Source organism: Mus musculus, chromosome 11, assembly GCF_000001635.26.
Source record: "Mus musculus strain C57BL/6J chromosome 11, GRCm38.p6 C57BL/6J".
Lineage (NCBI taxonomy): Eukaryota > Metazoa > Chordata > Mammalia > Rodentia > Muridae > Mus > Mus musculus.
This window is the reverse complement of record NC_000077.6, coordinates 89,638,781-89,653,024: the sequence shown is the minus strand read 5'-3', so window position 1 is coordinate 89,653,024 and position 14,244 is coordinate 89,638,781. Positions and strand designations below refer to the sequence as shown.

At 42.0% G+C, this 14,244-nt stretch overlaps 1 protein-coding gene across 5 annotated transcripts in view; it reads left to right on the top strand.

Annotated features, from left to right (window-relative positions):
* The window catches only part of Ankfn1 (ankyrin-repeat and fibronectin type III domain containing 1), a 387,810-nt gene that overhangs the window by 124,877 nt on the left and 248,689 nt on the right, over positions 1 to 14,244 (top strand). For all 5 annotated transcript variants that reach the window (XM_030246107.1, XM_017314636.2, XM_030246105.1 and 2 more), the window contains exon 2: positions 13,408 to 13,448. Coding sequence is in view for 1 of the 5 variants with exons in the window: in NM_001327810.1 (NP_001314739.1) it covers positions 13,408 to 13,448 (41 nt within the window). In the remaining 4 variants the exon portion in view is untranslated. The remainder of the gene's footprint in view (positions 1 to 13,407; positions 13,449 to 14,244) is intronic.

Sequence of the window (14,244 nt, the reverse complement as noted above, 5' to 3'; positions counted from 1 at the left end):
TGTCTGTTTTTCTAATGAAAATATATAATCAGTAAAATAGGCTGGTGGTAGGGAATATATTAGGGAGAAGATAGAACACGGGCAAGCTTTCACACCATGCCTGCCTTCTCTGTAAGGATATCCAATTCCAGGCAGTGTTTGTGATCATACTTTATTAATTAGAAGCCATAGTCTCAAGGGAGACAGTTCTAATATCCAAAACTTCCGTGGGTTTTGTCTCACACTGTATTTCTACTCTCAATCCTCGTGTTACCAGATTTAAGGATTTCTTGTCACTTCCTTCTTTGCCCCATTCTCCTAGGTCAAGATATCTTTGGTTGCAGAAAGAGACTTGAAAATTCCTGTTTGGGGACAAGAGATTAAATGAAGAGATTATTTCTATTTTTACTTTGGCACAAAGGAGACTTCATGGCACCCAAGCATTTGTGTTCCCCCCACCAAAAAAAAAAAAAAGTGCTCTGAAGATCAAAGGCCTTCACACAGCTACTGAAGTGTTAATTGGCCTAGTCCAATTGTCAAAAATTAGCTTCTGGGTGAACCAATTAAAACAAAATAATTGGGAGTTGTCAGCACTTCTAAATATTTATGCCAGCGGATGCAAATATTTATTTGCATCTCATCTGTTTGCAATTTCTCTCACTTCTGCTCTCTGTGATGCTCCTCCTGAACCATCAGTTTCTTCCTCTTGATGCTGAAATCACAACCTAGACTCAACGGACTCAACTGGCAGAAAGCCGAACTATTTTTGTTTTTGACTCACTTGACAATGTGCATGTTTGACAATGAGTTTATATTCCTCATTTATAAAGTAAAGTGATAGTAGCCACCCTCTCAAAGGGTAAACTCTGATTATTATTTTTTTTGTAGCCAATCTATTCTATTTTTCCATGTGGTAGTCATTAAAACAATTCCCAACTTTGTTGATTTTCATTACATCTATAGAGTGCTAAAACTTACTTTCACACTTCTGTAGTTGGTTAGCAAATGTCAGTCAGCCCCACTGGACGCCTTTTCTACTACAGTTCATCAACTCTATACCAGTCCTAAAGAATCAAGAAATGTCAGGGTATTTGGTCTATAATCCTCCTTGGGTCTTCCTTCTGCAAACCTTCTGTCAGTCATGTCTCTCCATCTCTTCTAAGCAATATCTTCACTTCTTCTTTACCATTTTGAAATTCATCTATTCATCTGTTTTCCATGAGAAGCAAATGTCCCTATCCATCTCTTGCTAAGGGCAATACAACACACTCATTAAAATGCTCAATAGTAACATTATTTACTACACCCACTATAAATGAAACTCAAGGTCATTGTGGAAAGTTTTGGAGGAATTCCCACTGTTTACCATTAGCCCTCCTGTGTATTTTCAGCATCTCCTTCTGCAACTTCACCTATGAGTGTTTTGTTCTTATGTTTCCCAAGTACATGTGATATTACATCCTCAATTTCATTTCCCTTAAACATATCATAGCACTTCCTCTGTATAATTACAACTGTGTATAAAGCTATGTCTTTCCCCCAGTGGCTACAAGATAATCTCTTACTAAATTAAGCTATGTCATAGTTTCATTAAACAGTCTCTTACTAGATTTTAAAAAAACATAGAAAGTGGTTTGTTCGGGATCTGAGTGTTTCATCTACTTTCTTGCTGGAAGACACAGAAATCAAGCAAAACTCTCATTGAATCAGTTTCTGTCAGTACTGCTTTGAGCATGCTCTTGTGCCAAACTTTAACTGTTCTCAGAATTTAAGTTCCCAGGCCTTGAGAATATTACACCACTTGATTAATAGCAAGAAGTGACATGTCTGTGACATCTACCTCCAGCAGCAGTGAATGCCTCTAGCATTTTATAAAAGAGTAATATGGCTCTTGCCTGGTTCCTCATCTTATCTACATGCGGTACTGATGTCCTTAGCTGCATCCCAAGACTTCCTTCCTTGGTCATTCTCTTTGTTTCCAGTCCTGTCTTCTTGCTTCCTGCTGCTATTTCTGATTCTGTAATTTGAGGTCCTTCATTAAGATGAGTGATATCAGTCAACTCAGAAGCTGCCCAAGTCCCCATAGTTCAAGTAAGTCTTATCAGCATTTAGTCCTTCAAGTAAGGTGAGCCAGTCAATCCAACATCTGCCTCCATCCACACACAAGGCTTTCCTTGGACTGTGGGGTGGGTTAATCTACGTTGCCAATGACTACAGTTAGAATGACCTCTGATATGAGTGAGGTACATCTCTCGGTGTATCTATGAGGACATTTCCAAAGAGGATTGTACGTGCCATGGCCTGATGCCTGAACCAAATGCAAAAGCTATCAGAGTACAGGGCGCCCCCTTCCTCTGCTTGCTGGCCCTCCATGAGATGGTCTGCTCTGCTCCACAAAGCCCACCCAGCTATGATGGATTAACAACTCTGAAACCATGGTCCAGAATAAACACCCCCACCCAGGCTCTAAGTCATCTGCATCACAGTGGTGTGAAAAGTAACCGGGGCAGACACAGATCTCAGGCTCAGCAGCGCCAACCTTGGCCTTGATCGTTCTGTTGTGGCTCCTTTTGCTCTGTACCACAGGAAGTCAGTAGCTCCTCCAGCTCCCAAAATCATGATAGTCCAAAAAAATGCTTCAGACATTGCCAAATGGGCCTCGATACCAGATAAGGGCAAAATCCTTCAGTAGAAAGCCACAACCACAAAGCTGGCCATCTCATTTTCTTGAACATTCCAGGAGAAGGCTGGCTCCATTCGATTCCTAGAACATCCATCAACACTGCCTCACCACTACAGGAAAAGAAAATTTAAAAGAAAGAAAGAAAGAAACAGAACTGTGTTTTATTGGCCAAAATGGATGACCTTCAGTGCATTCCATTTTGGCCTTGCTAGCCTGTTTATATAATTTTGTAGAGAGCCGTTTAGCCATCCTGTGCCCCTAAACTTGGTAGCTTTGAGGAACTGTCTCCCAGCAGTTCTCCACAGGTGGTACACTCTGAAGCTGTTCAATGCCATTATCTTCTCTGGGTTTTTAATTGGAATTTTCTTTAGGCCCCAATCATACTGCTTCTCGGGCTTTAATTTTAACAGCATTAAAATTTTTTTCCTGGTTCAGATCTTTCCATGATCTCTGGAAGATCGGCATTTCTCGGGAGGAAAGGAGTGCTTTAGTCCCATGGGAGTACCTTCCTTCAGGTCTCTATTTCCAGTAGTCAAATTTAAATGCAAACTGGAAGTCTATATTCTAAACCTATTGATTCTTGCTCAGCCCAATGATTTATCCTAGAAACGGTTACTGCAAGACAACAGCTCTTTAAATATATGCCTTAGTCAAATGCCTAAAATAAGTGAAGAGTCCTAATTCACTCCAACCATTACCTGGGTCAAGGTATCTCAAGTCTACATTGGAATCAGATATGGATTTAAGAATCATAGTGTGTTTAGGATGTAAGTGTTATGAAGAAAAGCCACCATGAGATTTTATACTTGAGCCACAAGTCTAAAGAGGTCTTCCACACCCACCCCCTCCCACGCTTTATGTAATTCCAACCGAGACAACAGAGAAGCCCTCATAGGTTGCTGGAGCTAGTGTTCCCCGGGCCCAGCACTGCACTGAAGCCCAAAGCTGAGATTTGAGGTCTCTCCTCTGGGTGGAATTTAGCACTTGTGTGTAATTTGAAGTCTGGATAACCCACTGTTGACCTCAAAACTACAGTTATCACAAGTCATTATCCCCAAAGCAAGCTAGAGATGAAGGTTAGCCAGGCATTCTGACCCACACCTATAAACCCAGTGCCCAGGAGGCAGAGAAAGAAGAGTTCAAGGGCAGCCTGAGCTACAAGGTGATACAAATATCTAGAGATGTAGTTCAGTTCAAGACGCTGCTAACTCTGGTCATGAAAGCTATCCCAGCATCCAAGGCTTCACGCCTGAGTTCCTGTGCTGCTTCGTAATGTCTCAGAGCTTTCCAGAGAGGGTTTGCCTACCGTTAGGATGCTAACTAAGCCTTTACCCTTTTTTCAATTCATAGATTTGGAAGCAACAAATTTAACTGAGGACTAGAAAATGTCCAGTGACCACCAAACACAGCAGCTGGCAAAGTTTCATGGAACCTGGGAAACTTGGGCTTCAGGTTGCCCTACTCTGAACTGATGCTAGACTAACACAGCTTGCCAGCCAGGCACAGGCATAGAGGTTATCAGTTAAAATGTCACGAGGATGATCTCTTTGGGCTCATCGAATATTCACTCTGCTGTCAACATCTTGAAAACCTGAGTCGTTTTAGAACAAGGGACCCTACTTTTCATTTTGACACCAAGATACCCAAATTCTGTGGCTGGTCCTGGGCAGAGGTACTGATGACAGAGGCAGTGAGGGTGGAGAGACTCCAAGGTACACAGAATCTTGCTGCCTGAGAAGCCTGGAGGTTCACTCTTCCTTTCATAGCTGTGAGGAGTGAAACATTGTTCTAAATACTGCAGAAGAGAGTTCCCATGCTGCGACCTCCCCAAGTGGAGGAGGTTTAAAACAGCTCAGATGGAGGTCAGCTTTTGTGAGAAAGAATTTTAGTGCCTTTTCTTTTATTTTTTTCCTTTCAAGTTTTTTATATGTAGACTTCATAATATCTTGTGACTTCAAAGGCAATGCTTCATTAAAATTGATAGCTTGCTATGTACACACACAGTCCCATGGCCAGATTACGTTATTTAGCACAGATTAGAAAGATAGTCTATTGCTTGCTCAAACCCATCACTTTGATATTTGAATAATTAATCCTAAGAAATTCGTCATTTAATTATAAGGTTTGAACAGTGTTGAAGAGACATGAAAGGTTTCTAGGAGTCTGTATTGTTAGCTGACAATAGGAGAATGAATGTCTGAAAATTGAAAATATTCCGTACCAGATCCTATTTTAATGATGTCATGGATTTGAATATGAGTAGAACTGCCAGGCATCCTTGGAGCTGACCACCTTCAGTTAAGTAGTTTGTATTTGCTTTTCTTTTTCTGGCTGGATTATTACCTGAAGCTCTGTGGATTAAAAATGGGGTCCTGGGCTGGAGAGATGGCTCAGCTGTTAAAAAGGCTAGGCTCACAACTAAAAATGGGATCCTGCCTGGGACTAAAGCACCAACCAAAGAAAACACATGGTGGACTCATGGCTCCAGCTGCATATGTAGCAGAGGATGGCCTACTAGGTCATCAATGGGAGGAAAAGCCCTTGGTCCTGTGAAGGTTCTAAGCCTCAGTAAAGGGGATTGCCAGGGCCAGGAAGCAGGAGTGGGTGGGTTGGTGAGCAGGGAGAGGGGTGAGGGGATAAGGGGTTTTTGGAGGGGACACCAGGAAAAGGGATAACATTTGAAAGGTAAATAAAGAAAATATCTATTTAAAAAATGGGGTCCCGCGTCCAGCTCAGGCTTGGGCAGTTGGGCAAGGCGGGATACAGGAAGTCTGACTGTGCCATGGACCCCATGCCACCACCACCGGGTGGGCATCAGGCTGTGAGAAGCCCCAGGACCCCACTCCAGGGGTGGGGAATGTGCAGGCTGGGGTCCCTGCAGAACTGCGGGAATTGCTTTGGGGTCCCCGAGCCTGCATGGAGTCTGGGGACCACAGGTTCTAGCTCTTGGACACTGGAGACTCTACTGGATGTCACAGAAGAGTTGAGAATTAAGCAGGGCCGGCGGGCAGGGGTCTCCTGTCAGGAGCTAGTGTCTGAGAGCATGCCAAACAGGCCTTTTGTCCCTTGCAGAGTTATCTGCTGGGTCTCCCAGTTTTAAACCTAGCTCAACCAGAAAACAGGCTGCCTTTCACGGTCCCACAAAGCTCCTGCTGCAGAAATTACGAGCTTTTTGGAAGGTCAATGTTAACTCACCAAAGAGATGTGGTTTACATTCACAGCATGCTGTGATGGTCCTAAAGCATAGCCCTGTGGGCACCAATGCCTCAGTTTACCCATCTGTGAGGAGACCTGTGAGACAAGAAGACTTCATGTTGTTAATATGATCCTTCTTCATGTGTAGCGCCATTGATATCTGATTTCACATACTTATCTGGCCCCCTATTATAGAAACTAGACATATCATGGGTTAACTGATCTTCTTGGTAGTTCTAGGCAAAGAAATCTATTCTCAAGGACAATTTTCATTAAAGATAAAAATATTGAGGAGAGTAATAGAGAAAAACTTAAAAGTTTAGGCCTAACAGATGTTACCCCAGAGATAAGTTTCCCCTGCCCATAGCTGGGTGGGCTACTCTGGCTCCTACTTAAGGACCTGAACGATGGAGCAATTCAACACTAAAGGGTAGTACATCATTTTGGGGTTTAATTTTAAGATTTAATAGTCAATATCTTTACCATTAAAAGCCCTCTGTCTTTCCAGTCAAAGGATCCTGTTCCCCTCCTGTCCAGCCAACCATAAGCTAATTTTAAGAGATCCTATCCCTTTCATAATGTAGATATATCTTATACCATCTATTCAAGGTCTAGATCAACTTTGCCTTTTCAAATACTCACGAGTATAGTATAGAGGTTCAAAACAAAAAAAGAAAAAAAACAAAAAATAACCTAACTAAGCAGAACTATCATATAATTCACAAATCTCATTATCAATTGAATTTGAAGTGTCTTTGATAGGTCTGTGTGTCAACACTAAGTACCAAGTTTGTAGGGCTGTTTTGAAAACTGTAGAGCTTTGGGGAGGTTGATAGAAGTGATTCACAAGAGGCAGGCCTTTGAAAATGGTAGCCATCCTTTAGGTGCTTCTTTTGCTTCTGGTCTGTACAATGTGAGCAGACGCTGCCTCACACTCCTCCCCCCACCATGGGCTGCACAAACCAGTCTGCATCTCTCTCCTGTGTTAACAACCTTTAACGGTCTTCTGCAGCTCTGAGAAGAATATTCAACGTGGCTGAGATGACCCAACTTGTTTGGTTTATCCCCACCTCTCCTTGTTTTGCCCCATGGAACTCTTCAATCCAAAACTGTTGCATGCTATTTAGTGTTGTCTTGGCAGGTGTCCTGTATCAGGGACTTTGTGCATGCTGCTTTCTATGGGGAGTGATCCTTCTAGCCTACACCAATTCACTGTGACATCCCAATGACCCGAGAGATGTATCCCTGACCACCCAGATTACTGGTTTTCATATGTGTTTTCATATGTGCAAGAAGGTTCCTCTGACTCATTCCTTTGGATTATGTTCTCACCCTGTTGCCTGTGTCCAGGACTACTTGCCACCTGACCCTACCCGCCCTTGGGGGTTGGGAATGAGGTAGCACAGAGTCAATGACACAGACTCCGGGAGCAGGTGAGAAATGCTGCAGTAAGCTCATCTGAAGACGGCTGCAAGCTCCTTTAATACCCTCCACCTGCACCCCATTGGTTCTAAGAAAGCATCTCGTCTAAACAGCAGTTCCTGATTGGCTGACATTGTCTTCACTAGCAATTCTTGGTCTCTCAAGAAGTCCTCAATTAGGTCCTCCTGCAGGAGATACTTTTGTGGCTGCATGGCCCCCAGTGTTTACATAGGGGCGATCCTGCCATTCCTGTTACATGCATTCAGGGATTTATAATAACTATTAAAAGTTTTAAAGTAGAAGTACACCTTAGTTCTTTTTGCTACAAACTCACCATTTCCCACAAATCCATATGGTCCTTCTTTGGAAAAAGTCTATGCTCCTTTAGTTAGGAAAAATCTTCACTTGTTTCAGCATCACTTTCTCACACCTCCTACTTCACATCAGCATAAGTGCGGTCCATTTTCCAACAGGTCTCTCGTGCAATTAGTTGGTTAAAAAGGACTTGGTGGTTTACAATACTGGGTTTATATAAGAATTATATGCCCAATGCCTAGAATGTATTTCAAACATCTGATAAATAGTGAGTTATGTGTACAAAATTATAATTAAAGGAGAAAAGTGGGACCAGAGAAAGGAAAGGTTCATCAGTGAAAAGCACTTGCGGAGGGGCGGGGTTAGATCTCCAGCACCCACATTGGGTGGCTCACAACCACCTGTGATTCCAGCTCCAAGTCACCTGCACACACTTGTGTGTATCCACACATAGTCACACACATAGATACCTAATTTAAAATCAAATTAAAAATAAAAATTAAGATAAATAAAAATAAAAAAATAAAAATTATCTTTATAAAGAATCAAAGCACATTACATAAAATAATGTAGCATATTATTTTCACTGAAAAAAAAACTTGAATGATAGAGATTTGCACATGTAGAGGGGTGCACGGGAGTGAATACATATGCATGCACATGCTTGCTCTGATTAGCATAGCCCATTAGGAATGATACCCAGATGCACAGTCTCATAGATGCAAGACCAGATCGCTGAGCAAGATGCTTGCTTCTTTACACACATCAAAATAAATCTATGTTGTTCTGAGCTCTTTTGCCTCACTTTAGTGCTTTCTGTAGTTTCCAAGCTCTCTGAAATGAAAATTGTTTATTGAAATTAAAAACACTTTAACTGTTAGAAAGCTAGAAAGAAATCAAAACACAAGAAACCATTTATAAGTAAACACAGTAAGGCAGTGGAACGCCCACCCAAGTCCGGGCAGAGACACAGTGCTGAGGCTATGTAGAAAAGTAGCTAAATTCCAGCACCATAAGAGAGAGAGAGCATTGGAAACGCTTAGAAAATTCTTTAAACACCAGCAGTAACTGAGGAGTGGGATTGACCACTAAAACGCTGTTTATGAAGTCTCCAGAAACAATCTGACAGTACTTTTTCAAGTTGAGCCTGTGGTGTGTTAATACTGGACCCAAAGTCAGAGACAAAAAGCTAAGAAGCTTGGTGCCTGCCTGTGGCCATTTAAGAAGCAGGAGTAGAAGGTCGGAAGCTTGGATGATAGGTACTGTCTCAATTGGGGCTTACTAAAGTCAGCTGTAACTATTGGCATGTTAAGCACTTAGGATGGTCCAGGTGTTTGCCCTGCTCCTTATCTGCATTAAGCCTTCCAGTAAATATAGCAGTCAGGAGAGATGCAGTGCTGTTCTAGTCTCATTTTAAGGATAAAAGCATCCAAACTTAGACAGGTCTCGTAACTAACTACAGATCATCATGTTGCTTGGTAGAATTGCTGAGAGTGCTTATCATATTGCTTATCGTATGCTCAGGGCTCAGTTTGAGGGCTGTAGAACAAAGCCCTCAAACTACAACATCAGAACCCCAAATGCCTTCAACTCAAAAGGTCAGATGGAAGTATTTGGCCAGAATCTAGGACTTCATGCATGCTGAGCAAATGGTCTACCACTGAGCTAGGGCCCAGGACTGACATGTCAGGTTCTATTTAAAAAGTACTCTATCAGAATGCAAAGAGCATGCACATTTCATAAAGCCTTATCTGACCATTAGAAATAGTTTCCCTTGAATAAAGCCTTCACTTTCATTCTTGAGTTACCAAATCATTTAGGAACATTGGTCCCCAGCACTCCTGGGAGAAAGTGGAATCCAAAATAACTGCTCCTACCACAGAATAGAGCAAATAACTAGAATTAACATAAAACAGAGATGAAATTAGTTGAATTTTCATCATAGAAGATAAGAGCTACCTCATCTCAAAATCCACAGTCCTGGGCTCTCTACAGTACATGTCAGAGACTGCAAATGGCAGTCTTGGGTTCTAAGACCCCAAAAGGGACCAATGTCTCTTGCCAAGACCCCCTGGCCTTAGTGATACACTTCTGCTTGGTATGGGACACCACACACACACACACACACACACACACACACACACACACCTGCTTTCTCCCCTTCTGCCCTGGAGTAGGAACCAAACCTTCTTGTGATGTTTTTCTCAGGAACAAGCTTATCATATAAAAGCATTCAGGCAGTTCGTGATATACTAAGCATTCAGGACTCTTAGTAACTATCCCTATTAAATGTACATTTCTCTTTCTAGACTATATCAGTACCTTCCCTATTACCAGCCAGCAGTATAAATCTGAATCCTGTTGCCATGGGGTCTCTCTGACCTGTCTGGTAGTCTCTAGAACCAGACATGTATTTATAAGGAATGATGAGGTACATAATTAGGAGCCAACAATAGGTTGTGCACACAGTGGTACTCAACAGGCTGTTGAATGAGTTAGTTTGTCGTCTTAAGGGCTCTTTTTCTCCTTCTTCTGTGGTAGAAACAAGTCTTAAAAAGCAAAGCCTAGTTTTTACATAGCTGTGAAGTCTCTGTTCACTTAATTTTGTACCCCAAGGAAAATAATAAGTACCACACATTAAGTAGCTACATAATGCCATCTTGAGGAGAGCTTTGAATAGTGTTTAAAGTAATCAATGATATCGTGGAAAATTGTTCCCCCAATGAAGAGTCCTTGTCCATTGAATCTTTGAAATGGCAGACAATTTTTCTTTGTTCATACTTTGTGGCTAAAGAACCCATTATCTAAGGAAATAGTAAAAAGTTTTCCTTAGGTGGTAAGAGAGTTCTGTATTTGTTTCTTAGCAACGAGTTCCTCAAAGGAGCTCATGAGGACACGATTTCTGAAGCCTTTTCAGTACACGTTTGTACTTAGAAGGAAGAGGTAGGGGAGCATATGCAGGCCTGGAAACAGAGAGGCGTCTAGAGTTTCTTCCAATTAGTGGCATACATATTACACTACCAGGCCTATACATAAAACCAGGCTAATAAAAATGTAACACCTACCTGCATAGACAGCAGTGATCCCCATTCTTTATGGGGCCAGCAATTTAACAATGTGACAACTTTGACCTCCCCATCCCACCCCACCCCCGTCCCCAAGGACAAGGGATTAGTTGGTTTGTTCACACACTAAAGGCTTTTCTAGTGGTGATACTGATTGTGTACATAATAACTCCACAGACAGAGAAATGAAGTTCTGATAAACTAATCTGGGAGAGAAATTGGAGTGATTTTAACAACCGATAGGGGAAATGTCTTACCCATGTAAGAATGTCTAAAAATTTTCCCTTCCTGGGTGCCCTTTCTTAATTTGATTTCCCAACTTGGCCTTCTAACAACATTAACAACCCCAATTAATATTTAGCAAGTCTTTGGTGCACTAGTGAGCGTTCTGTTCCTGTAATAAACATCTGGTCTTATCAGCTTATAAAGAAAGATGTTCTTCTGGCTCCGAGTGTTAGAAGCTTCGGCCATAGAGGTTTCACTGCTTTGGACTCCTAACAACGCTGTGGCAGGAGCCATAATAGAGCAAAGCCATTCACCTCGTGGCCAGAAACAAAGGAGAGAGGAAGGAAGGGATCAAAGCTCTCTTGTCCCACCGAATTCCAGTTCCTCAAAGTTCTATCACTTGGTAACAGTGCCAAGCTGAAGACCCACCATTTAAAATCTGAGTGTGTAGATCTGAAACATTCCAGATACACATTATCTATTATTTTATTTTATTTTATTTTATTTTTATTAGATATTTTCTTTATTAACATTTCAAATGTTATCCCCTTTCTTGGTTTCCCCTCTGAAAAATTCCCTATTCCTCTCCCCTCCCCCTGCTCACCAACCCACCCACTCCCACTTCCTGGCCCTGGCATTCCCCTATACTGGGGCATGGAACCTTCACAGGACCAAGGGCCTCTCCTCCCATTGATGACCGATTAGGCCATCTTCTGCTACATATGCAGCTAGAGCCACAAGTTCCACCATGTGTTTTCTTTGGTTGGTGGTTTAGTCCCAGGAGCTCTGGACATACTGGTTAGTTCATATTGTTGTTCCTCCTATGTGGCCTTCAGCTCCTTGGGATTTTTCTCTAGTTCCTTCATTGGGGATCCTGTGTTCCATCCAATGGATGACTGTGAGCATCCACTTCTGTATTTGTCAGGCACATTCTGTATTTGCCTCTCAGGAGACAGCTTTATCAGGCTCCTGTCAGCAATCTCTTGTTGGCCTCCACAATAGTGTCTGGGTTTGGTGGTTGTCTATGGGATAGATCCCCAGGTTTACACTCATTGTTCATTTTAACTCTTACAACAGTCTTTGAAAGAGCACTGTTATCTTAGATCAATTGTTGAGCACTGAATTAGTTCCTAAAGTTATACGATTAAGAAAAATGACAGAGGTCGAGGCTGAGGAGATGACTCAGTCAGTTGGTAAGAGCAAGCATAAAGACATACATTCTCTTCTCTAGCATTCATTTAAAAGCCAGGCATGGTCTTGTGAGTCTAGCACTCTTAGGAGCTCACTAGCCTGCCAGACTAAGTAAAAACAGAAGCTTCTAGATCTACAAAAGACCCTGTGTCAAGGGAATAAGATGGGAAAGAAAAACGGAAGATAAAAGTCTTAGAAGTCTTCCCCTGGCCTCCACGTGAGTGTGTTTATTGACTATAGATACTTCCATACTTACCACTTACACGCATGTACCCCCAGATACATACATGTACATATGTACACAGCACAGAAAACGAGTGTGTGTGTGGGGGGGTGTTATACGCAAATCAAATGACAGAGGTTGGAAGCATATTGTTCACATAGTAGTTAATCAAACTTCTCTAGCTCAGTGTCCACAGTGAGATCCTCAGGAGGGTCTTGGATGACTTGAGTGCTCAAACTATGATACGCCCTTGATCCACTCAAATCTCAGAATGTTTAGCATCTGTCATGCTTTTGGGAGATGATGCAAGGTAGAGGTGGAGAGGGAGGATTTTGGTTGGCATTGCCCATTAAACATGCTACCCCGAAAAGTACTCCCCTGGTTATGACCAAGTTTATTTTTAAAGCAAGCTGAAGTGTCTGAATGGCTGCCATAATGAAAAAAAAATTGACTGCACACTTGGTGAATCCCTTCTAAGTGGTCAGGTAGCTTAAATGTTTTCCCTTTTCATGGCCATCCTTGAGAAGCCTGGCATCCCCTGGCCCTTTAGCAGCCCCTACAAATGCCTTTTATTTCTTGGAAGAGAAAACAGTCACTTACCCCAATAAACAGGAGTTGAAAAAAAAACTATAGTTGTTTGTTGTTATGTTTTGGCTTGGTTTGTTTTCTTTTTTGAGGACATTCTTTTAATGGAACAACATGTCAGAACTGGACCTTCAAAAACAAGGTAGAATGCCAGTGTGAACCAGAAGCAGGAGAATGCTGAATCTAAGCTGGTGAGCTAGGCAACCAGGTGCCTCCTAGTTCCCCTGCAGGATAGGACCTGGGAGGCAAAGTGAACATCAGTATTCAGGATGCTCAGGAGCTGGGAACTGAGGATGGACGGAGATAGGGCGGTTGCTTTAAATGCTTCCTTTGTTGGCTCCAGCTCCTTGCTCCCCAGGAAGAATCTCCCAATAAATAAGTCTTCATCTTTAGATTCCTCATTATTTTTCCATCAGTGACTGCACGTTTAAAGGCGATTCAATACGGGTTTCTTTTTCCTCCCATTTGAATTCGTTACTGTACAATTTCTTAAACATGTTTTTTTCTCTCTCTCTCTATTACAGAGGCTGCCCTTCAAAGACAGACATTTTACTTGCAGCAAAATGTAAGTACAGTTCTTCCTTAAAATAATATCTGTGTCTCAACTGTCGCTCCGAAAACCTCATCTTTACGGCTCCTGTCTCCCACCTCCTCCTGCTGCATCATTAAAATCCGGTGCCACTAAATGAGGCCACGGTTTGAAGCTAGCATTTCATGGGGCAGAAATGGTTTTGGAAGAACATCTGCAATTGTGGCTACGAGAACATTGCATCTAAAAGCAAAGGGGGCATTAGGCACATTTGTTGTGACATTATAGCTAAATGGCATCCCACATCTGAATATTCTTCACCCCTGAAGTGGCTAATTTATTTCTCTTTCCTCAATCAGTCCTCGCCATAGATTCACAGGCCCCTCCTTGTTTAAGAGCAAGGTAATATCCTCACTAATTCCCTTCCTGTATCTGCTAATTATGGCTACTGTGCAAACCTTCTTTCTAGAGCAAATCTCCTGTATATTGTATTCACTCTGGAACTCCCAGTGTCTATACCAAACTACACATCTTTTCTCTTCTGTAAGACCAGATATAATTGTGTTGGGTCTGAGCTGGGAGGATAGGCATTTCACGGTTTTTTCTTTAAAATCAGCATGTGAATATATATCTCAGTATGTGTTTACCTCTGGAATAATCTAGTAATACATCAGTTTAAAAGGCAGAGGATTGATTTAGGTCCAATATGAAGGCTGTAGGATATTCACAAGTAGCTGAAAAGGCTAATGAGCTCCTTGCCAGTGAAGATAAGTGGTCGCAAGATAAGCAACCACAGAGTGAAAGGGTGATCCAGCTATTTGCAGTTTATACA